Source organism: Caretta caretta, chromosome 6 (assembly GCF_965140235.1).
Source record: "Caretta caretta isolate rCarCar2 chromosome 6, rCarCar1.hap1, whole genome shotgun sequence".
NCBI classification, from domain to species: Eukaryota; Metazoa; Chordata; order Testudines; family Cheloniidae; genus Caretta; species Caretta caretta.
The window spans coordinates 14774651-14799533 of record NC_134211.1 but is presented as its reverse complement, the minus strand read 5'-3'; the positions used below and the strand labels follow the sequence as shown (position 1 = coordinate 14799533).

The 24883-nt window shown below is 55.7% G+C and overlaps 1 protein-coding gene across 13 annotated transcripts in view; it reads left to right on the top strand.

The window, feature by feature from the left end:
* The window catches only part of SYT7 (synaptotagmin 7), a 181070-nt gene that overhangs the window by 56559 nt on the left and 99628 nt on the right, over nt 1-24883 (top strand). For all 13 annotated transcript variants that reach the window (XR_007357058.2, XR_007357061.2, XR_007357059.2 and 10 more), the window contains exon 2: nt 24156-24259. Coding sequence is in view for 6 of the 13 variants with exons in the window: in XM_048852658.2 (XP_048708615.1) it covers nt 24156-24259 (104 nt within the window). In the remaining 7 variants the exon portion in view is untranslated. The remainder of the gene's footprint in view (nt 1-24155; nt 24260-24883) is intronic.

Here is a 24883-nt window from a genome sequence, read left to right as displayed (position 1 = left end):
GGCCAGAAAAAGCACCCACTGATTCCAGCCAGAAGCACCATCAAACGCCTGCTTTTTTGGCTTGCTCTGCACTCACCTCCCTTGCCTGCATCGAATCTCGGCACCGCTTTTCTATTAGCGATTACTGTGCTCTTCCAGCTCTTCCCCTCCAGCCTGACGGGGCTGACAGTTTCATTGACGGCCTCTCGTTAGTGCCATTAAAATGCTCTTCTTTTTTTTCCCCAATGATATGCAGCGTATTTTGGCTTCTGATTTATGCCAGGTTCTCCAAGGTGGTCGTTTTCCTGTCCATTGAAGAGTTAGTGATGCAGAGATGAATTATGGAACTGCACGGCTGAGAGAGCAGAGTGAAAAGCAGCCGGGCAGATTAGCCACCAATATCAGTCAGCCTGACTTGAAAAGGGAGGGGGGATTATCTGCACGGCCTAATATAGTTCTCTGGACACACCAATTAAAAAGCAGAGCCTTGGAATATGGATCTGCTGAAGGAGATTAAAAGATTGGTAATGAAAGAAGAGCACCTGAGCTTCCGCTTCCTAGAGCCCGGCCGACATGCACAAAAGCAAAGCCTCTTTATCATGGGGCAGTTGGGATGAAGAGCATGTGCTCCAGCCAGCCCCAGCGCCGATGCTGCCTTGTCCCAGAAAGACAGATGCTCCCTGCCAGCAGAGCCGCACTGCCGGCTCTTCGATTTTGTTCAAAAATAAATCACATTTGCCAAATAAAATACAAGGGAAGAATACTAGATTATATGGCCGGATGTGAGGCAAGGGCGCCGTCCTGGCAAAGACTCTGTTGATCATTGTGAAGCAGAGAGAGATGCCCACCCATTTCTCCCTCCCTCCCACCCACCGTTACTGGATCACACTGGCTTTTCATCTGAAAGATACCAACCCAGAGAGGGACGCCAAATTGACGGGACTGAGGTCCCAGTGCTCTGCAGTGCTGGGATCTCACCGCACTCAGCAGACACTGATGAAGGGAGATGGGCTAAATCCTATTGAGCTCAAGGAGTGTCCTTGTATGGGGAAACTGAGACATAGAATGTGGGAGTGATTCGCTTATGGTCACACAATGACTCAGTGGCAGAGACAGGCCTAAAACAAAGATCTGTTCCCTAGTCCTGTATCTTCATCAGCATATCATCTTCCTTTCAGGGTCATTGGCAGTCAGTCTCTCTCTGTTCTTGGGTTCCAGGTACTGCTCCCTCTGCGGTAGGGAGCTGGTCTCTGTCTGTGCTGGGTCCTATGGAACTGCCTTCCTGCTTCTTCGGGCCTACAGGGCTGGTCTGCTGCTGCTCTGGGTCCTGAGGAACACATCTCCTGCTGTGTCAGAGACCCAGAACAACAGACCAGCTCTCTAGGCTCAGAAAAGCAGGAGACCTGTTCCTCTGGACTTGGCACAGCTGGCGCAAGTCCCTCCACCTTAGGGCTGGCAGGAAAACAGGAATTCCAGTTTGTGAAAAATGTCAGGGTTTCATTCTCCCTCAGGGTGAAACCAGGGACCTTTCTGAATTTTTCATGGAAAAACAAGAGAGAGATAGACCCAGAATAGCCAAGAGGCTGGCATTTGGGCACACAGCTGTGACACGGGAGACCTTCGACTCAGGCAGAGTAGGGGAAAATAGGGCTCCCACCTCCCTGCTGAGTGGCCGGACTCTGGCCTAGTAACTGTTCTTTGGTTCCTCTCGTGTGCATGTGTGTGTGTGTACACACACCAGTAATTCCATTCTGGGCCCGAGAAATTCCATCGTGGACCCGAGAACCCTTCCTGGTGAAAGCATTATCAGACATGGCCATTTCTGTGACAAGTCTGGGTTTAAACAAATGGGTGTTTTCTGATGCAAAAAGTTTCATCGCAAACTTCCCCACTGGCTGCCTCAACCTTTGTGCCTGTCCCTCCACCTGTAAGAGGGGGTGCCCCATGGCACAAAGGGGTGTGGAAGCGAGCTGGCCCTTCTGCCTCTAGCCTGCAGCCGCCTTGCCATGCAGCACTGTCGCCCAGGGTCGCAGAGAGCTCTGTGCGCAGCTCCTGGAGCTCTCAGCTCTGCTCCTCCTGGAACTTCTCCCTAGATTGATCCTCTTTGCTCTCCTTCCCTAGTCAGTCGTCTGTGGTACTGTCAGGGCATGCTCCCTGCGCAGGTTTCCCAAGGACAGCACACATCCTGCTGGATCAGGGGAGGCAGTGCTTCCACCTGGAAGCCTCTTTTAAAAACCCCCTCCCCCGGTCTTCTTGACTTTTGTTTTGTTAGTGTGTCTCTTTTCAAATGTCACCACGACCTGTGCGACAATGGCAGGGAGGGGAGGCGGTGCAGCAGCTGCCAGCGGCAGTAGGGGAACAGACGGGAGCCATTGTCTCCATTTAGTACCATAATCTGAGCCGTGTTTCAAAATCTCACAGAGGAGCTTGGCTTTTTCTCTTCTTTCTCCTGTCTCTTTGCTTCCCTTTGTCCTCCCCTTAAAACGCAGGCGGAACAGACATTGGGAATCAATTTGGGGGCATTCTGCCTCTGCCAAGCACTGGGCTGCTCTGGGAAGAGGGTGTCAGAATTGGCTCTTTCTGCCAGAGCTCCCTACACAGCCTGTGACTGGGCAGGCTGCGGCATCTGGCACACGGGCTGCAGGCTCCGTTTCTGAGCCACTTGGCTTTCGCGACAGCAACCAGGCACCAGAGGGACAAATGCCATTCTATCCCCTGGCCTGGGGCATGTGATGAGGTATGGTGGGTTGGTGCCAGTAGGTGACACTCTTTCCGCTGTTGGCTTGGGTTTCTCTGCCAGTACGGCGGGACAGGGGGCTGCAACAGTGGCTAGAGGTTGGGAAACTTCCCTCTTGTGCCAGCTGGGGGGCACTCTGAGAGCTCTGGGGGAGAGGGGCCTCCCACCTGAAAGGCTGAGGACTGGAGCCGTGTTAGCAGCAGGGAGAGCTCTAGTGGGGTGGCCGTGAGTCTGGGCTGTAGTGCAAAAGGGAAAGCGTTTCTGCAGGACTGAGACTGGGGATTAATTCATCATGTTTATTATGGTAGGGCCTAAGGGCCAATCAAAAGTGGGGCCCTGTTGTGCTAGGTGCTGCACAAACCCAGAGTAGGAGAAGTACCCTGCCCTGAAAAGCTTAGAACACAATGTCTTTCTGGTACCTGCAGGGGACGCTCACAGTGGCTTTGGGAAGTTTGGGTTTGGGAAGTATCGCACAGCAGACCGCCACCGTGGTGGCCAACAGCAGGGATTGAACCAGCAATCTCCAGAGTTAAAAGCATGAGCTGGCCACGACTCCACGACTCCCTAGCAATGGCTGTAGCAGACTCGTATCCTCTGCAGATCAGGCACAGTGGGGGCCTGGAACACACACTGTGCGCTGGGTTATCCACTCAGCTGCTTGGGGTGAAGTCATCCCTTTGCCCACCTGTCGGGAATGGCAATGTCTCCATGGCACCAGCAGCGGGTGCCCTCAGCTGCTTGGGGTCATGGAGATGAGGGGACACAGCAAGGCCCAGGAGTTCCTGAGGCAGAACATGCCTTTCCTAACAGGCAGTTTGACATCTGTAGATACAAATTCTCTTCCCGGGGAAACGCAGGCTGAGAAATCTTTCTTCACAGCTCTGCAGCCTCTAATCAAAGCAGCCAAGCGTCTGTCTCTTCTTTATCCCATGGGGCCTGCGCTCATCCCTTCCCCTCACCCCATGGTTCATGAGAGTGGGGACAGATCCCTCGCTTGTGGCCTAAATGCAGCCTGTGTTGGAGGAGCTCCTTTAGCAGTTCAGTGCCTCGTGAGTAGCACCATGAATATCTGGTTGCCTCCTCCTCAGCTTTCATGTCTAGCACAGGCTTCGTGGAGGGCTGGGAGGGGGGGCTGGGCTGGGCTGGTGGAATAAAGAACCGCAGCCTCCCGTGAAGCAGGAGCAGAGGGGGAGGGCTCAGTACACAGTGGTGCTGGCAGCTGTGCAGGAGCCGGGCCGGTGTTGGGGAAGGAACACAATGTCTAGGTCCTGCACCCCAGGGAAGGCTGTGGTGGCTGTCACCCTCCAGGATGCAGGAAATCCCAGCCAGACCGTCCTCCTCATATGACGAGGGCAACAGCTCCAGGGGGAAGCACTTGCCATTGCTTTCTGAAGGCGCTGGATCAAGGGGCAGAGGTAGCACCTGAGGCTGGGATGGTCAAAGGAACCTAATGGATCCAGGCCTCTGACTCCTTAGGCTCCTCTGAGAATCCCAGCTCTGAAAGCAATGCCTTGTGAGCCGTGTGGTATCCTGCCCCAATGGCCCCCTGGAGCCCGTGCTCATCTCTTCCCCCAGCCCCCATGGGGCTGATCCTCTCCTGCAATAGTGCGAGTAGTGGGGCTACAGCAGATCCTTCGCCAGCCCATCCGTGGGCACAGTGGGCATCAAAGGGGACATCGGGTCCAGTTCTGCTCATACCAGAGAGAGACTTCAAGCCCCAGCTCCTGGAGTCAGGTGCACACATAAGAATCTCAGTCCCCAATGTGAGCCCTTGAAAATGTGCCCCATAATGGCATCAAATCCAGAATGCCAGTAAGGAGGGTCCCCCACCCCCACCTTCTTCTGTTTAAAGCTCAAATGGTTTTTAAGCTCATCTCTTGATTTTTGTGGGCCCGGCTCATGAGTTTAAAGCCCCAGGCAATGCTGGCTCGGCACCAGGCTTTTGTTGGCCAACCCCATCAACGATACAAACGCGTCTGCTCCTGACAATCCATGTCCCTTGCCCACTTCTGGTTAGATACCTTTAGTGTCCACCAGTTGGCGCTATGCCATACTGGCCCAGACAGTTTCTGTATCACCGTGCTGAGAGCCCCTGGGGGATAACCCTTCAATATGGGGTTGACTAGCTCCGTTGCCTCTAACTGGGCTGATGCACTAACCAGCTCCCAGGAGGCTAGAGTGGGTGCTAGAGCTGCATTAGCAAAACCTAACGGGGCTAGCGAGACCATGAAAGCAGCCGCTGAAGTGAGCTGTAGCTCTCAAAATCTCATGCTCAAATAAATTGGTTAGTCTCTAAGGTGCCACAGGTCCTCCTTTTCTTTTTGTTCTCTGCTAGCTACCCCCTGGAGACGGGAGTCCCCTCAGCAGGAGTGTGCAGTGGGGGGGTTGTCCCTCTCAGGGCAGGGGTTTCAGTTCCACAGGGGAAGCCAAGGACTGAAGGGCTGTGCTTGTGGCTCTCCCTGTCCCCATTAACCAGCGGCGTCTGCTGCAGTCATTCCTTGGGCTCCAGTCAAGCCATCAGCCTTTGTTACACTGTGTTCCGCCAGCTCTGGCAGCTACAGGGCTGCACCCGGTGCCAGGGATTTAGGAGCACGCTGCCAGCCCCACACAAGGGAGCACAAGGTCTCTGCTCCCCACCAGAAGGCTGAGACTGCTGTGGGCCATGGTCAGGGATCACCAGAAACCCCTCAGAGCATCCCCTCTCCCAGGGCACAGGGCTGGCAGTGGCTTAGGCGCTCTACTTGGTTACTTTTTCCTCTGGGATCTGTCCCTTAGAGATGGGCTCGTGCAATGGGATCTGGATTTGGAGCCAGGATCCGGATGTTCAGAGCCAGGGTGCGGGCTGGGCCCAGGGCAGGGTTCAGGGGAAGGCTCAGGGCACACCAGGGAGAGAAACTCAGCCCTCACTAGCTAAGCACATGCAGCAGTGGGATGGTCCAGGGCTCAAGGCACAGCAGGGAGTCAGGTTCGTGGTGAGCCAGGGCTGAGGGTGCAGAAGGTCTCAGATTCTGAGGCCTTCAGGGAGTCTGGGCTCAGAGCCCATCCGAGAGGGAGGCACAGAGGGAGTTGGGGCACACCCTGAAGTCCTGGCTAAGGGGAGTTGGGCCTAGGACCCTTCAAGGAGTCGGGCTCAGAGGGAGTCAGAGGCCAGGGAAGTGGGAGGGCTTTGGGCAGAGCAGGCAGTGCAGCGCTGAGAGGGGCGGCCAGGAGGGAGGCAGCTGCAGGCTGCCCCCAGGGCACAGTCCCTCTCGCTAAGCATTGCTGTTTTCCTTTTGACTGTTCAGCCCTGCTTGTGGGCTACTCGTTTATCTCAGTGATTTATTGTTCATTACCAAACCCCATTAAAAATTCAGGTTCCCCATGTGAGAGTATGAAAGAGCTTTTCTTCCCCATCCCTTCCCTCCCGCCTTCTGCCTTCCACTGTGCACCAGCCCAGCCAGGGGCTGCTTCTTCGTACAGCCCGGGGAGCAGAGCCTGCCTCCGAGAGTGCAAGAAATGGCATCCAGCTCCCCATGCGCTGCTCGAGGCCTGCACGCCCCATCTAGCCCTGCACGCCCTGCCCAACACCTGCACTCCTTTTCCAGCCCTGCATGGCCCATCCAGCCCCACAGGCCCTACCAGAGGCCCATGTGCCCCATCCAGCCCCGCAGGCCCTGCCTGAGACCTGCGTGCCCCATCCAGCCCCGCAGGCCCTGCTGGAGGCTCACACACGCCATCCAGCACCACACGCCCTGCCCAAGGCCTGCACGCCCCATCCAGCCCCACACACCCTGCCTGAGGCCCGTGAGCCCCATCTGGCCCGTGTGCCCCATCCAGCCCCCGCATTCCCTATCCAGCCCCGCAGGCCCTGCAAAAGACCTGCACGCCCCATCCAGTCCTGCATGCCCCATCCAGCCCTGCACGCCCCATCCAGCCCTGCACGCCATGCCTGAGGCCCACACGCCCCATCCAGCCCCCCACACCCTGCCCAAGGCCCCCACACCCAATCCAGCCCCACAGGCCCTGCCTAAGGCCCGCATGCTCTGTCTGAGGCCCACATGCCCCATCTAGCTTGGTCACAGGCTTACAGAGTGTTTGCAGAATATACAATCTTGGCCGGCTAAGCCAGACTGATTAGAAAGAGGGAAGGAGGAAAGGGATAGGAAAGAAGAAATAAGGTGGGGAAGGAAAAGGACCCATGGAGGGAAACAAAGTCTCATCCCACATGCGGTTTGGGATTCAGCCAGAGCTGGTGGAAGTGGTGATGTATTCTGTGTTGCTCCGTGTGGCCCGGTCTGGTCAGGACACGTCAGGATCAGGATGATGAAGGCCCAGGAGACAGTGGAGGTGGCAGCCAGGATGGTGCAGCTTGCTCCTGTTAGGCAATTTCCCCCTCAAACTCTCAGTCGCAGGGAGCGATGGATGGAGTGATCCATCCCCTCATTATTTTGTCCACTGCTTAGGCCTCGTTTCCGACACACCAGTGTCGCTTCATTGATTTCTGATTCCACACTTTTCTTGTTTACCAGACGCGATTTTCACACAGTCCTTGTTATGGCAGGGGGGCGTTTTGGACTCAGTCTGTCTATCTTTCCCCCCTTGCACCATTTCCCATCAATGATTGTGGTTACAGGTTATGGTGACATTTTATGAATTTTCACTCGCTTTTTACCGTGGAGCTCATAATTAGCATAAATGTATAAGCCCAACTGTCACCCCATTTAGCCCCACACACCCTGACCAAGGATGTGTCTTTATCCAACCCCTTCAGCACAATCAAACTGCAACCATACCCATTCCCCCCCCCCCCCCCCAGACCGCATCGTGTACAACTGGCCTATTACAGCCTGTCTGGCATCACCCTGTGGCCCCCACCCTCAGCATACCCTGCTCAGTGCCATCCCCCCATCCCCCTGTCCTGTCCTCTCAGGCCCACACCCTGCTTTCCCACCACGCCTTGGGTCCTTTCCTCCAGGCACATTGCCTCTTCTGAATTTGATTTCGGCTCTCCTCTACCGATAGTGTACTCCATGGACCAGTCTCAGCCCTGATCAAGCAGATTGCGTTCGCTTTAGTGGGTCACACCTGTTTATACAAGAGCTGCCCCTGGGTCCACACCAAATGAGATGTTTTACCTGCACTCCCTTCCTCCCTCGGGATGTAGGTGAGCATTACTGGATTGGCCTGGGGTTGGGAATAAAACTTGATGCTGCTAGAGACCATCTTCTCCAAAAGACTTGAGACAGCTTTGCAAAGGTTAGTAGATCTCAGTGTCTGTTTGCGCTCCAGATTGTCGCTCAATCATCTGCAGTTGGGAGGCTGTTGTCCTTTACGTGGGTGTGACTTCTCCTCCCATCTCCTGCCTCTGTCCAGAAGAGAGGAGGAGAGAAAGGATGAGATTAAACAGGACAGAAGGAGAAAGAAGCACCCAGAACATGATGGAAGGGGTGTGGGAGGTTGCTCTTCTGCAGAGGGTTATTAATAAAAGCTGCATCTGTGGTCTAGGAATAGCTCCTCTGTTGTGGTGACACAGCGACGGAGTCGTTAGTGTAATTCGCTGAGGTCCCAAGAGGCTGCCCCCTTGGGCCAGCACTGGAGAAGTGGTGACACATTGGCTTAGGGAGATCAGCACATACTAAAGGAAGCTCCAGGGAGAAGGCGGACGAGCTGTGGGCAGCTGTCCGTGTGTCATGGCCAATCCGGCACCGGGAGGGAGAATGAGATAACGTTGGGAGGGTGACAGCCAGCTCCCAGTGGAAGAATATTTACAAAGAGAAACATGCCAGCAGTCAACAGTGAATGCACTTCCGCCACCCAGCCGTGTGGGCCCAGGCTGCCCCAGCCCCCCTCCCGCCACCCAGCCGTGTGGGCCCAGGCTGCCCCAGGGCCCCTCCCGCCACCCAGCCGTGTGGGCCCAGGCTGCCCCAGCCCCGCTCCCGCCACCCAGCCGTGTGGGCCCAGGCTGCCCCAGAGCCCCTCCCGCCACCCAGCCGTGTGGGCCCAGGCTGCCCCAGCCCCGCTCCCGCCACCCAGCCGTGTGGGCCCAGGCTGCCCCAGCGCCACTCCCGCCACCCAGCCGTGTGGGCCCAGGCTGCCCCAGGGCCCCTCCCGCCACCCAGCCGTGTGGGCCCAGGCTGCCCCAGCGCCCCTCCCGCCACCCAGCCGTGTCGGCCCAGGCTGCCCCAGCCCCGCTCCTGCCACCCAGCCGTGTGGGCCCAGGCTGCCCCAGCCCCCCTCCCGCCACCCAGCCGTGTGGGCCCAGGCTGCCCCAGGGCCCCTCCCGCCACCCAGCCGTGTGGGCCCAGGCTGCCCCAGCGCCACTCCCGCCACCCAGCCGTGTGGGCCCAGGCTGCCCCAGCCCCGCTCCCGCCACCCAGCCGTGTGGGCCCAGGCTGCCCCAGGGCCCCTCCCGCCACCCAGCCGTGTGGGCCCAGGCTGCCCCAGCCCCGCTCCCGCCACCCAGCCGTGTGGGCCCAGGCTGCCCCAGCGCCACTCCCGCCACCCAGCCGTGTGGGCCCAGGCTGCCCCAGGGCCCCTCCCGCCACCCAGCCGTGTGGGCCCAGGCTGCCCCAGCGCCCCTCCCGCCACCCAGCCGTGTCGGCCCAGGCTGCCCCAGCCCCGCTCCTGCCACCCAGCCGTGTGGGCCTAGGCTGCCCCAGCCCCACTCCCGCCACCCAGCCGTGTGGGCCCAGGCTGCCCCAGCCCCGTCCCGCCACCCAGCCGTGTGGGCCCAGGCTGCCCCAGCCCCGCTCCCGCCACCCAGCCGTGTGGGCCCAGGCTGCCCCAGCCCCGCTCCCGCCACCCAGCCGTGTGGGCCCAGGCTGTCCCAGGGCCCTCCCGCCACCCAGCCGTGTGGGCCCAGGCTGCCCCAGCCCCGCTCCCGCCACCCAGCCGTGTGGGCCCAGGCTGCCCCAGCCCCGCTCCCGCCACCCAGCCGTGTGGGCCTAGGCTGTCCCAGGGCCCCTCCCGCCACCCAGCCGTGTGGGCCCAGGCTGCCCCAGCCCCGCTCCTGCCACCCAGCCGTGTGGGCCTAGGCTGTCCCAGCCCCGCTCCCGCCACCCAGCTGTGTGGGCCCAGGCTGCCCCAGCCCCGCTCCCGCCACCCAGCCGTTGGGCCCATTCCACGTGAGGTGACCTTACAGGGGAAGGCAGGAAGGACTGCGAGCCGAGGTCCTCCTGCGCCATGGGTTGGAGGCTGGCCATAGCCTGGCAGTTGACCTACGGATGTGCTGGGGCCGGGGGGAGTTCCCTGTACCCTGCCTGTAGCTGCAGGAGCTGATGAAAGGGAGAGATCTGGCATGGGTGCCCACTGAAAGTGGGACAGAGACGCAGCCAGGAGCTTCTCTTGCAGCCAGGAGTGACGAGAGCAAGAGACGCATCATTAGTCAGACAAAGAGCTGTAGCCTCCCCATGGGCCCCTGGAGCCTTTGGCAGCTCACGCAGTCTCAACAGCAACAAGCCAGGTGGGTTAGTGTTCCCGCCATGACAGCAGGGCAGCCCCTGGTGCACGGGGAATGAGCCTGTCTGGTGTCGGGCGGTGCTGCAGGGTGGGTGAACGCTTGGGTATGGGGGCATGGAGGGGCCACAGGGAGAGTTGGCCAGGCCGCACCAAGTGATCTCAGTTGCTGAGGCGGGTGTCAAGCCCTCAGAGCAGGCATTCCAGGCAGGTGCTGGGATCCTGCCAGTTCCACAGGAGCAGCTGTTTGTTTCACTGGGGCACCATCAGCAACCCCACTGCTGCATTCGCTTAGCTTGGCGAGTGCTGAACACGGCCCATGCGGTGGCTTCCCAGCGGGGAGCAGAGTTCTGGAGAGCAGCAGCTGGTGGACCTAGTGCCCTGCTTTCTCCCGTCCTCCGCGGGTTGAAGGCCAGAAGCATTTGGAAATCGTCTCGCCACCCTCTCCCCAGGTCTCCAAGCATGGTGCGGGTGGCAGGCATAGCTGGAGGCAGACTCGCTGCAGCAGTGCTGGGAGCTGGGGCTGGATGGTCTCTGCTGAACCATGTGCTCTGATGTACAGGTGCAGAAGCTGCGGGTGAGGGCAGACAGCCTGGTGGCCAGATGTTGTGTTCACCACTAGACAGCCGCTGAGCTGAGCTCAGACACGTCCTTACTGTATCTGCAGCCTCTGTGTGTGCTGGTCTCTAGGACAAAGACGGTTGCCCAAGCGTTTGAGGCCTCGCACTGTTGGAGACTTTAAACTAGCAGGAAACACAGTGATCCAGCTCTTTCTGCCCTGCCAGTCCTATCCCCACAGGGCTAACAGTGCTTGGCATAGCTGCCCAGCCTTCCCTGCTGGAGCTGGGCTTGCCGATGCCTCCACTTCCTAGAGTGACAGGTTCAAGCCCTGCCGGGGGTAATGCAGCTTTTCACTGGTCGATGAACTAATGACACCTAAGGTTGCTTCTGCTCTGCACTGAAGAGCCCATGGCCTGATTTTGCAAGAGTTGGGCCTCACCCTGGTATCCTTGGAGAAAGCCTCTCTCTGGCCCCTGTTCAAGTAGTGCTCTCTAGCTGTAGGGTCTGAGCACCTCATGACTTTCACTGGATTGATCCTCCCCGTCAGGCAGGGCTGTGCTATCATCCTCATTTCACAACTGGGAAACTGAGGCACAGCGAGGGGCAGAGACTTGCCTGTGGTCACGCAGGCAGCCTACAACATGGCAGGGAACTGACTCCAGGTCTCCCAAAGCAAAGGCTGGTGCTCTAACCACTGGGTCAGCCTTCCTCTCCTGTGCGGAGGAGTGGGTATACACCAGCACTGTTGGTGTCGACGCTGTAAACCAGGTGGGCCTGGAGCTGCTGAGAGCCGTTCCTTTGTCTCCAGGGGCTTTGTGCCAGGTCCTTTGTGGCGACTCTGTAGCCACGTAAAGCAGAAGAGCAGTGTTTATTTTCAGCGCCGCCCCACAAGACCCAGGCCCAGGCCTCTGCTTCTTGATGCTCTGCATCCCACTCCACAGAGGCATCCCTGCTGTGCTGGTGAGGCTGGAGGAGAAGGAATCAGGTGGAAGCCCGGGGGGTGTCTGTTGTGCTCCATCATAGCAGGGGGCACAGTTCGGGTGATCACAATTATGCTCTGGCACATGAGGGCTGATAACCCTTAACTTGTCATTGGCATGCAGGGGCAGCCCCAGTCACTGCCACAGCTGCTCTGAGACAGAGAAACGGCTGATCCCTGGGTGAATTTCATTAAACTATTTGCCTTGATAACAAGGGCAGCTGGTGAATGAATGATTAGTTATTATTTAATATTTATACTGCAATAGAGCCTAGAAACTGGGGGGAGGGGAGGAGGGGGTCTTGTTTGCCAGGCATTGTACAAACCCAGCATTATGATTGTGGTGCCAAGCAGTCCCGACCAAGATGGGGTCCTTGTTGTGCTAGGTGCTGTAGAAACACCTGCTGAAAGACAGTCAGTTCCTACCCCTCAGATCCTACAGTCTCAACAGAAAAAAAACAGGGCTAGAGAAACTGAAGCACAGTGACTCGTCCATGGTCACACAGCAGGTCCGGGGCAGAGCTGGGAATAAATTCGGCTCTCCTGACTCCCAGCCCCAGTGCCCTGTCAGCCAGGCCAGGGTGGCAACTGTCAGATCCGGCCCATAGGACGATTCCGTCCAGTCCCTGAATGCCTCTGCCCCCTCACCCCCTAGCAGATCTGCTCTACACCATGAGGGTCCTGCGCATGATGTGACCTCGCACACACCGTCCTCGTGAGGTCGCGCCGCATGGAGGACCCGGTGTATAGAGCACGTATTTCTGTGTGTGGCCTGCAAAGGTGCACGACGCAACTGCATCCAGCCCACGGCAGGGAAAATGTTTGAGCTCCCTGCATGCAGCTGCCCGTAGGAAGAGCCTGTCCCTGCTCCATAGCTCTGACGTGGACAAGCGAGTTCCACAAGCTGTTTCCAAGCTGTGTAAAGCAGGAGTGTTTCCTTCCACACCAATTGTATTCGTTCCCCCTGGGTTTCACAGCCTGCCCATCCGATGGGAGATGGTGCATGGGACCTTCTCATTGACGTTCTGAGCCCTCTCTCGCCCTTCCCCTTCCTCGTCTAAATAGCCCGAGGGAATCTGTCCTGCCTGGCTGGTGTGAGGGCTTTGCCCCAGCCCTGCTGCTAGCTTCCCCTGCCCCCAGCATAGGGGGCATGGCCAGAGTGCAGAGCTGTTCTCTGCTTCCCAGCGGCCCTCATACATTGAAGCAGCCTTGAGGTTGCTGTAATTTGCACTGGCAAGGGGCCAGCAGGGTCCTTGCACAGCCCCAGAATACAGGGAGCCAGATTCCCTGCTGGGGTAAACTGCCATATCTCCATGGACTCCAGTGGAGCTACACCAGTTTACGCCAGCTGAGGATCTTGGCCCAGCAGGAAAGTGGCTTAAAGCCATATTACATCCCCCCCAGCCCTGCCCCACTAAGCATCTGATCCTTAGCATTGGTGTTGTCTGTTCCTGTGAACCCCTCCTTGTGCCTGCACTCCCTCTCCCTGCCAGTCTCCTGCCCTCCCCTGTTCCTGCTCCCTGGTTCAGAGATGAGGTGCCCAGAACCAGGGGGACTCGCGCAGCTGCTTGCTGTAATGGCGTTCTCCTATTTGTGTATTTGCTCTCTTACGCCCTGGCCTCACGTTAACACTGCTCCTAGCACATTATTTGCTCCCCTACCCCCAACCGCCTCTGTGCATTCAGCAGCAGGCTCTACTGAGCCGTCTGCCGTGACACCTTGGGCTCTGTGCTGAGGGGTTATAACTAATTCCGAACCAGTCAGGGTGTGAGGAGTTTAAATCATTCCTTCCAAGGGGCATTTCTTTGCACTTGTCTAGCAGGAATTTGGCCGGCCGCACAGTTGTCCAATTACATTGTTCTGTTCATTCCCTTTGGATGGCCGTGCTGCCCTCCAAAGTCTGCTAACCGAAAGCATTCTGTGCCATCAGCAAGATTGGCTGCCTTAATATTCAACTCCTGTTCAAATCATTAATAAACCTCCTGGACACGGGTCCTCGTCCTGGTCCATGGGGCACCCTGCTCTGAATTCCTGCTCGCTATAGTGGTGGTGCATTGTGTGTGTGATGGCAGGGTAATACCATGACCTAGGTGGATCGTTAGCAGTGGGGATTGTCCCTGGGCTCTCTCCATCTTAAGGTGTGAGCCTCAACTGCTTGAGCTAAAACACCTGCCGACTGAGGCAGCTTAGCCTGCAGTGGGCTCATCAATCTCTGTGTCACAACCACTACCAGAAGAGGACAAAAGTGCCACACTTTGTGGGCCAGGGTAGGGCCTAGAGGGACCCCATTGTGCTAGCTGCTGCACAGACACAGAGTGAGAGACCATCCCTCTGAACAGAGGCATAGCGATGATCCCCATTGTACAGATGGGAAGCTTAGGCACAGAGAGATTGAGTGACTTGACCAAGGTCCCACAGGGAGTCTGTGGCAGAGCTGGGAAGTGAAAGCTGGTTTCCTGAGCCCTGTCTGGTGCCTTAACCACTAGACCAGCCTTCCTTGATGAGAACTGGCCATTTATTTTTCCTTTGGGGCCTGATCCACTGTGCAGTGACGTCAATGGGTGTCTTTCCATTAATGTAACAGGTCCTTATTTCTGACCTCAGCTTGCGTTAAATCCATGCTAGGTCTTTAAACTCTCACCCCTGGCCCCCTGAGCTTCCCAGCCATGTCCTGAACGTGAATGATGTTGCCACCTTCTCCTCCCTTCGGCACTGTCCTAGGAGGGTCCTGGCAGGTTACAGCTCCAGCAGCCAGGCTGCCTTGTCCGTAGCATACCACACTCAACTAGGTCCTTTACAATAATCACCAGTGCTTCCTGTTATCCCTGTGTGTTGTCCTTAGGCAGCGGAAAGTATATTCTTGGCCCCAGGAATTTCACCACAGACATTGATGAAAGGCCTGCAGATCTGTAATGTAATAATAACCTCCTCCCCCCTACCCCGAAGTAATAAATATCTCCCCGCCAGCTGAGCGCTAGGGGAGGGCGTCTGCCAGGGCTCAGCCACACCTGTGCAGAGGATGGGACTGATCCGTCCCTCCCCAGCCAGCAGCTGGAAGCTGAAGCTTGACAAACTCAGGTTAGACACATGCAGATTTTTAACCCGGGAGACTGGGGGTGGGTAGTGAATCATGGGAACAACTTGCCTTGGGACATGGGGCTCAAAGTCCTTAATGGAAAATGGGGGCATCTCTCTAGTTCAGCCAGGAGCTACGGGCTTGAGGTGGGAATTTCTGGTGAAACTCTCTGGCCTCTGTGATGCAGAGGTCAGATTCGATGGTCAGAACGAGCCCCAGAGGGAAGTGCACAGGTGCAGTGGAGGGCAGGTATGTGGGGCTGTAACAAGGCAGCCCACTCGTTTAAGTGCCAGGAGGCCCTGGGCCAGACAACACTGTTAATTAGCCCTGCCCTGCTACACCTGTGTTGGGTGTCGGACTCAGGAGGAAGCGGTAGAGAGTTGGCTGGAGAGGACAGCAGAGGCCTATGATGGGAAGCACAAGGCTGGCAGAGGATGGGAGACTCCAGGTCAGGATCTGGGAGTGGCTGCTCAGGAGAGGGCAGAGAATAACCCAGAGGAGCCCAGGAGGGGCTGAGGAGGGAGATGGAAAGGACCCAAGCAGAGTGAAAGCTGAACCCAGAGGGTGGGCAGAGGAGTGCCTGAATCACCGGAGAGAAGACAGACCCCTGGGGAAGCGGGGGCTGGGCTATGGTGGAGACTAAGGCAAAGACTTTGTGTTGTGTGTGTTGGGAAGTGATGCCCTGAGTGGGATGGACTTTTGTTCAGAGAAAAAAGACACCGCAGCAAGTCACCTCTGTGGCAAGAGGAGGCTGAAGATCACTGTGGGGAAACTGAGGCAGAGTGCAACAGTGCTGGGTCTTCCTGTGTGTGGGGCACTCCAGGATGGAGTCTTGGGACCGGGACATTGGTTGCAGTCAGGGGACAGGTGTAGCGAAGGGCAGGAATTTGTCCCTCTGCGGTTTTCAAACCTGGGTATCTCAGCAGGACTCCAGTCCAGCTCCTGCTTACACTCAGGCAACTCAGCCAGGCATCTGAGCCCCTAACAGACGCTGCTGATGGATGCTACCGATGCCCAGCTGTGGGATTCCAAGGCCACATTTGAAAATCAGCCCTGGCCCATCTGTACTAATTTTCCCCCTCTGTTTCCGGCACTGATGTGTAGGTCTCCAGTTGGTCCATGCCAGCATCACCCTTCACATCCTTATTTAGAGAGGGACCTGGGGCTGGCTGCTCTCCAGTGCACTGGGAGAGTGGCTGTTTTGAATGATAAATTACGCCTTTTTGTGAGCAGCTCAGTGACTTTGTTCCTCGGCTCCTTCCCAGCCCTGCAACAAACGCCAGCCGTCCCCGGTGATTTATGAATGGCACTCAGCTTATGGCTGTGGGGCGTTTCCCTTCGCAGGACCCACTTCTGAGTGCCAGGAAGAATGACCCCATTGGGCTGGAGTTTGTGCTGCTGTCCCTCTGCACAGCAGCGAGTCATTAAAGTGTCGCCTGGTGAACTCCCTGTGGCTGTTTTAAGAGACCCAAAAGTGTGGGGACAAAGCTGTCACCAGGGAAGATATTCGTCAGATTTTGTTTTAGGGCTCCAATCACTCAAAACCCAGCTTTACTTATAAACTCCAAGCCTTGCAGGAGGAAGACAGCTACTGACCTGACTTTCACTAGTGTCAAGTACCCCAGAGACCCTATTGGAGTCAATGCAGATAGATTAATAGATTTTACATCCAGAAAAGACCAGCTAGTCTGACTTCCTATGAGTCACAGACCATGGAACGTCCCCCAGTGATTCCAACTTCTGGCTCATAACCACTGGTTGAGCTGGAGTATGTCTTGTACCCAGTTTTGAGGTAAAGACTTTGAATAATGGAGAATCCCCCACCTCTCTCAGAAAGCTGAGCCAATGGTTCCCAACCCAGATTCCAGTGTGACTTAGTTTAGCCTCCGCGTCCACTGGCTTTGATGTCCAAATAAGGCCCAGAGCAATGAGATCTAGCTGTAACGCTGATGCTGCTGGTTTGGTGAGCCAGGGCAAGTCACTTCAATCTCTCTCTGCCTCTGGTTCCCCATCCGTAAAATGGGGAGAATAATTCTTGCCTGTGGGGCTGTGATGCTCATGTGGGATCTTTGGGGCGTGTTCTAGGAATGCAACGTCTGTTACTGGTCAGACGTTTCCTTCAGCTAAAGCTTCCCCCTCACCTTTGATGCGTTGGAAGAAACGTTTCTTGCAGAGGAAAGCTGGCAGCATTTGCAAAGCTGCGCAGCCCGTTGGCCCCCTGCCGTTTGCACCCGAGTCTCACCTGGGAGCGGAAAATACAACAGGGATACATATACAGAGAACATGAAAAAATGGGTGCCGCCACACCAACTCCAACAAAACCAATCAACCAAGGAGGGCTACCATCAGCAGGAGAAAAAAAAACAAAACTCCTGTAGTGACAATCAGGATGGCCAACTCCAAACAGTTGACAAGAAGGTGTGAGTAACAGTAGGGGGAAAGTTAGCATGGGGAAATAGTTTTTACTTTGTGTAATGACCCATCCACTCCCAGTCCTTATTCAAGCCTAATTTAATGGTGTCCAGTTTGCAAATTAATTCCAGTTCTGCAGTTTCCCACAGTTTTTGAAGTTTTTTTGTTGAAGAATTGCGACTTTTAGGTCTGTAATTGAGTGACCAGGGAGGTTGAAGTGTTCTCCGACTGGTTTTTGAATGTTATAATTCTTGACGTCTGATTTGTGTCCATTTATTCTTTTGCGTGGAGACTGTCCGGCTTGGCCAATGTACATGGCAGAGGGGCATTGCTGGCACATGATGGCATATATCACATTGGTAGATGTGCAGGTGAATGAGCCTCTGATAGTGTGACTGATGTGATTAGATCCTATGATGGTGTTCCTTGAATAGATATGTGGACAGAGTTGGCAATGGGCTTTGTGGCAAGGATTGGTTCCTGGGTTAGTGTTTTTGTTGTGTGGTGTGTGGTTGCTGGTGAGTATTTGCTTCAGGTTGAGGGGCTGTCTGTAAGTGAGACAGGATAGGCTCTAGATCCTTGACGATGTGCTGGAGACCTACTAACTGCTATACTTACCTACATTACACAAAGTAAAAACTATTTCCCCATGCTAACTTTCCCCCTACTGTTACTCACACCTTCTCGTCAACTGTTTGGAGTTGGCCATCCTGATTGTCACTACAGGAGTTTTTTTTTCTCCTGCTGATGGTAGCCCTCCTTGGTTGATTGGTTTTGTTGGAGTTGGTGTGGCGGCACCCATTTTTTCATGTTCTCTGTATATGTATCCCTGTTGTATTTTCCGCTGCATGCACCTGATGAAGTGGGCTTTAGCCCACGAAAGCTTATGCTCAAATAAATTGGTTAGTCTCTAAGGTGCCACAAGTACTCCTTTTCTTTTTGGTATGGAAAAGGTTGAGAATCTCTGTTCCAGGGGGTTGTAACTGCAAGGAAACAGAGTTCTCTTCTCTTCCCTGACAGGTTTCAGAGTAACAGCTGTGTTAGTCTGTATTCGCAAAAGGAAAAGGAGTACTTGTGGCACCTTAGAGACTAACCAATTTATTTGAGCATAAGCAGCTTATGCTCAAATAAATTGGTTAGTCTCTAAGGTGCCACAAGTATTCCTTCTCTTCCCTGAGGTTCCTATACCATGCTTATCGGCGTGTCCGAGGGAGTGCCTTCCAATCGGGCATTACCCAGCGTGACTAACCTGTCCCGTGTTTCTTCTCTCCCCGGGGCAGGAGTGTGCACAGGGGAGTGTCCTGTGTGGTGGGGTTTTTCCATGTGCTCGTTGCTCTGTATTTATGTCAGAGAAAGCAAAGGCAAAGAAACGCGCCTGGCACTTGGAGCAGAAGCTGCGGGAGGTTTGGGGTGGTCCTTAGTTCCTGGGGGAGTTCATTCCCTGGGCTGGGACTGGCCCCCAGGAAAGCTCTGTCTCCTGCACAGAGGAGCCCTACCTTGATTGGGGAGAGTTTGTTTGGCTTTGGAATTTGGCCAGGACCTGGAGGCTCTTCCCGGCATGTTTCTGTAGAGGAGCTTTAGTGACCGCAAGAGGCCGGGACACTGACCTTTACTCCTCCCGCCGATCTGATTTCACCATGGGGTAACTCCCCTGAGAAGTCCCTGTAGCTGCATCAATAATTGGTTTGGTCCAGTACCTCCAGCAACACAGATTCCCCTAGCACCGTGCTGGGACTTCAGCTCACAACAGACTCCAAGAGGAAAGTGTCACGTTCTGCATCGCCAGCCAGCAGCACTGCCTCCGGCAGCCCGCCACTGCTCCAGGGGCCTGTCTAGCCACACTCTGGCATCTGACTGTCTGAGGTGTCCTGATCAAGCATTGACCCAGCTCATCCCGGCTGTGCCTGGGAGAGCCAACCGGCCCGCCGTGCAAGATGTCATATCCCCTGGCTGTCTTTTCACCTGGCTGTGGAGGCGTGATGCAGCAGACAGACACAGGGGCGGGTGAGCGAACACCAGAGAGATGTGCGGTTGTGCAAGCGGAGAACACACTGAGATACAGCAGGAGCAGCCCGACTGCTCTGCATCCTCCTTGCAGACCTGCCTGGCGGGTGTCCTACCCCTGGTCCCTCCTCCATGAATGTGACTATCTGATTATGCGGCTCAGCCCTGGCCAGCTCTGGAATCTGGCATGCCCCTAGGAAACCTGCAGCATCCCAGGGTCTGACGACTTGCAGGGCGTCATGGCTCTGTTTTATTGAGATCATTCCCCTTTGTGTTCTCGCCATTGGGTCGGAGGAGGCAAGGTGACGTAAGGGCTAGTCTCAGGCTCTGTGTCTGATCTGAGGCTGGGAGGAATCTCTGTCCGTGTTCCTGCTGATCGTCCCCTATGGGAGCAGAGGGGGCTGTGCCAGTGACTGGCTCCCTCACCCCTGCCAAGCATGCTAAGCAAGCGCAGGCTTCCCCATCTTGCCACTGCCTTAGCAGACAAATTACACAGGGCGGCTCCTCTGCTGCCGGCAGCCCCGCTCCCTCTCGGGGCTGAGGAGTGTAGTTTGCAGCGTGGGTCTGCAGGTGGGTGGGAGCAGGGGAGCAGGAGCCTGGAGAATGGGGTGCTAGTGAGGGTGGAGCCCCCCACTCTGCGATGGCCCATGGGTGACCAACCCCATAGACACCCCCAGTCAGTGGGAGGCTCAGAGTCACCCTATATGACAAAGCCCGAGACAGAGCTCTGAGGTGGGTCTCATGGGATAGCCCGGAGCGGAGCTGATGTTTGGCTGGACCTCAAGAGCCAGCTCCTAAGAGTGGCATGCGTATGGCTCCCTGAATTATTGATAGACTATTATTACAGCGATTAATTATTCATGAGCATTGATTATTATTTAGACAGGACCCGACGTGTGCGTTACTAGGCCGCAGAATGACCTCCCTGAGAAAGTGCTCTGACCTCTCCCCTCTGTCACTCAGGGCGTCTGAACACAGGACAAGGCGTGGGCAAGGGGCTGCAGGGAGCAACCCTCAATGGGGGGGGGGGGTGAGGCTGGTATGTCTCCAGATGTGCTTGTGTGTCAAATCCTGTCTCCTGTAGTCAACCCAGAAGCCCAGCTCCTATCAACAGGAGCTTTCCTATATCGGCGCTCCGCGAGTCGGCCCTGCGAGGCTGGGACCGTCGGTTGGTATCATGGCCGGGGGGCTACACGTGTAACGCTCTCCGTTTCACACACCCGCACGCACAGAGATCTGTGGCCCCAGCCTGGCTCGCTAGCAGGCACCCAGCTGGGATTTGTGTGCGGTGCCACCTGGGTTTCTTGTTGTAGGACGTGGGCTCCCAGTTAGCGTGGATGCCCAGGTCTTTCTCGCTCTCTCTTGTCAGCATCGATCCTGTAGTGCTGGGGTGGCACCCTGCTGGGCCCAGGCAGCCTTTCCCCACGGTGGGAATGTCAATCACCCAATGCAGGAGGACCATCAAGAGGAGATCTGGAGTACAGGGCCCTTTGCTGTAAGGTCGCTGGCTCACACAGGCCCCCAGGTCTGGAGAGACTGAACAGCTCAGAGGATGTAGAATGGGGTGCAGAGCCTCCACCCCCAGGTCCCTGCTTCCAGTCAGGCCTACGCTTATAGCAGAGGGTCAGGGTTCCACTAAGGGCACTGTGGCAACTGGCCCTTCTGTTGGCAGAGACCCCCTCTGACATGGGTCAGGGATTCTGCCCTCCCCATCCCTGCTGGAGCTGGTCCTGCTCTGAGGCCAGGCTAGCTAGGGGGGCAGTCAGGGGCGTGTGCGTCGCTGGGGCCCATACTTGCCTGGGGGGAGAGAAATGTCTGACTTTGGGCCTGGGCGTCCTTCCAGCCTCTTCTCCCAGCCTCGCCTCCACTCGCAGACATTTCCTAAAGGGGAAGCAATAAGGGAGATAATAGAAGGGTTGAGGAGACAGGGAGAATCCGGCTTTCAGGCTTGAGTAAACAAAGGTGACTCATTCTCCAAAGCCAACGTTCAGGGAGAGCCCAGACAACACAGCCGAGTAATCAGGCCCATTTGCAATGAGACTGGAGTGATGCAGCGCAGATGCCGTGGCGGGCCTCCCCTGGGATGTATTGTCACTTAGGGGAATGCACCATGACCAGCAATGAAATTAATAGGACCGATTCCTGCCTGGTGTAAATCCACTGCACTAGAGGTGACTCACCTAGCAGCACAGGGTGTGCCAAATACCAGGCAGCAGAGCCTCTAGCCAGCTGTGCTGTGTCCAGCAGCGCTCAGTTCTACGTGCTTCCCCCCGAATGGACGGCTGCGCACTAACGTGCCCATAGCGGAGGGCTCTTCCTAGCACCAGGCCATTAGTGGAGAGCCTGGGTCTTGAAACATGAGGGATTGGGTTCCCAGCACTTGCTGTGGGGAGCTGGCTCTTCCTCCTCGTTTTCCAGCTGCTAAGTTACCATTTAAAAAGCTAACAATACATGAAATACTTCCTGAATGGGACTCTTCCATGTGAATAAGGGCAACAGTTGTATGATCATCAATGGGGGAAGGGAGGTGGAGCTAGGGGATGGCCAGTGGGAGGGGAGCAGGTTCGATTGATCTTTACTGGGTGGGGCAGTGCCCATGAGACTCGTTCAAGGATAGAATTTGACGTCTCTCACGATATATTTGTATCACAGTTGGTGTAACTGAGGAGATGCTTAATATTCATAAACATGTCTAATCCTTTTGGGAGTCTACTAAGCTCTTGTCCTTCCTGACATCTTGTGGCAAGGAGTTCCACAGGTTAATTACACTTTGTGTAGAAAGGTATTTACTTTTGTTAGCTTTAGATGTCTTGCCTTTTAACTGAATTGGATCTGCCCTTGTCAAGGCAAGTGAGAGCACCGACTTTATCTTGTCTGTATTCATCGTTTTATAGACCTCTGGCACGTCCTTTCTTATTCACCTCCTCTCTAAACCAAACAGTCCTAATCCTTGTAATCTCTATGCACATGGAAGTTTTTCTATGCATAGGATCATTTCCATTGTCCTTCTCTGGATCACTTCTATTTCTGCTATATCCTTTTTGAAGGGTCTAGATGCTGTATTGTTCGGTGATAGATGACTACGAATGAGGTGGGTAGATAGATCACCCAGAGCAGCACACAGTATTCCAGGTGAGGGCACATCACTGACCTACAGAACGGCATTAGAATAGCTGCATTTTCATACTCTATTTTTTCTTTATCCCTTTCCTGCCTAAAAATCTTGTTTGCAATTCTGCCTGCCTGCCACTGTGCACTGAGAGGTTCCTATTGAAACGGCTGTGATGGTACCTTTTTCCTGAGTGGTTATGGTTAATTTAGAGCTCATCATGGGGTAGGAGTAGTTCAGAATGTTCCTTCCAACATGCATTATCTTGCACTCATAGCCCGTTGCTTTGCCCTAATCTCCTAGATTCACTGAACCCTTCCTTCTGCTAGTATTCACTCAATTAAATCAGTGCCATGGCAGCTGCAAATTTTGCTGCTTCACTTTTCAGCCAGGCGTCCTACCAATGCATGGGACATTGAAGCACGACACCGTTAGCCATGTCAGAAAGGGAGCGTTGGTGCCTGACCTTTGCTTTCGGTCTTTAACCCAATTTCTAATCCAGGACAGTTTACCTCGCACCCTGTGATGACTTAATTTCCTTAAAACATCTCGTGATGTGCTTGGTCACAACTCTTTTGAAAGCCCATCAGCCATGCCTCCCTTATATACTAGTTCAGTTGTCCTCAACCTTTTCCACACTCTCCTTCTGTCTAGCCAGCCCCCTCCTGCTGTTTAGAAATATGGGAAGGGCAGGTTGACTACAACACCCTGTTACCTATTGATGACACACACACAGTCAGGCCCAGAATCTCTGCGTTAGTTAGTTGACTCCTTCAGAGAATTCCAGTAGATTGGAGAGGCACGTAATTCAAGCTGCCCAGGGATGAACTGCCCCATTGTACTTTGTCAGCCATGTCCCTGCAGGCTGGCACATTTTAGAAAATAAACAGATCAAATGACGGAGTGTTTCCTCACTATCATGCCTTGTATGCAATGCATGGTGTCTGGCTTGGAGATGGGCTATCCCACTTCAATGTGATCTACTCAGTGGACCGTACCTAGAGAGGAGGTTCGATATATCTTGTTACAATGTCTTGTGAGATCCACGAACAAGCAGGGCCCTTGGCTTGGCCTGACGCCTGACGCCTGACGTAGTCTGTGGTGCTGTATGTGGATGTGTGTAGCCGAGATTGGAAACTCTCTGGGCAGGGGCTGTTCTCAGGAAGTGTTTTTAGAGTGCCCATAACTCTGGGAGACTGATCTGGACTGGAATGCAGGTGCTGCCCAAATACACTAACTAATTGTGACCCGATGGCTCTGATATGCAAACTGCATTCTGTCTGGGTTAGGATGGACCAATTCTCATTGCTGGGCATTCCGTGTAGCACTGTGTCTGGGTGGCTCTTGCTGTTGGCTGTCCCATGCCGCTCCCTCTGTCTGGGCGAGGATGGGGGGATCTCGCTGTCGGGTGTCCTATGCTTCTGGATGCATGCCTGGGTAGGTGTTCGGTGTAACACCTTATTCCCTGAGGCCACAGCAGGATGGCCCTGAGGGTCTACCTTACCATCAGGTGTCAGAGTGGAATGGCCACCATACTGGGACATGGGCCAGGGTGCCAGATCAAGTGCTGCAAGGTGGGTGTGGGTCCATGTGCTCCCATGTGTGGCTGGTGACCTGTCCAGACTCTGATCAACCTCATGGCTGCTGCCATCCTCAGCACTCCGCCCGTGTTGCCTGTCCTTCTCCCCAAAGGCTGAGCTTTCTGCAGTAGCCGTGCCTGGGACCATCCTGCAGGGACTGTGCCGGGGGGGTTGGCTCAGGACAGACCAGCCCAGTGGGAGCTTTGTGTCCCTCCCTTGCCAGCCCTGTTCTGCCCGCTCTCCCCCTCGCCAAGGGGCCTGACCCTGTGCTTTCCTCTTGCCAGGAGTGCCCTCCCGCGATGTCCTCCTGGTCTCAGCCATCATCACCGTCAGCCTGAGCGTCACCATCGTCCTGTGCGGGATCTGCCAGTGGTGCCAGCACAAACTGGTAAGTGCCGTGACTCGGTGGCGGGGGCCCTGCTACCCTGCCTGGGTTAGGAACAGCTAGGGGGTAAGGCTGCCAGGTGGCACACAGTATACTCGCCGAGGTACGCCACTCGGGGCACGGCATGGGCAATCCACTCTGCAGCAGCGTCATCCACGACCGTGGGGAACGAGAGCAGTATGAGACACAGGGCAGGAAACCAGGGCAGTCAGGAGAGGAGCAGCCGCCCAGGGCCAGGGCTTGGCCAGAGAGGACCAGGGTCCGGCAGAGTCGCTGGTTTAAAGCAGAGAGGGAGTTTGAGGGAGCGTCTCCTGAATGAGGAGTGTCACGCCCCAGAGCAGAGACTCCACAGTCCCTGGCAATTCCTCACCTGTAATGGCGAGACCCCAACCCAGCCCCTCACCAGAGCACAAGGATTGGACCCCCCGGGTGGGACCCTCCCACCCCGGAGACCCCCTCTCCACCCGTGCTGACCAAAGGGCAATGTGGCTCTCCCCCAACCTCAGCTGCTGCAGCTTCCTTCACCTCTGAACCACATCTTAGAATATAGCACAGCCAGCAGGCCCCCTGCCCACCCCCCACAGAACGTGGGGCAGCCCCAAACTCAGAGCGGGCACCCCCAAATTC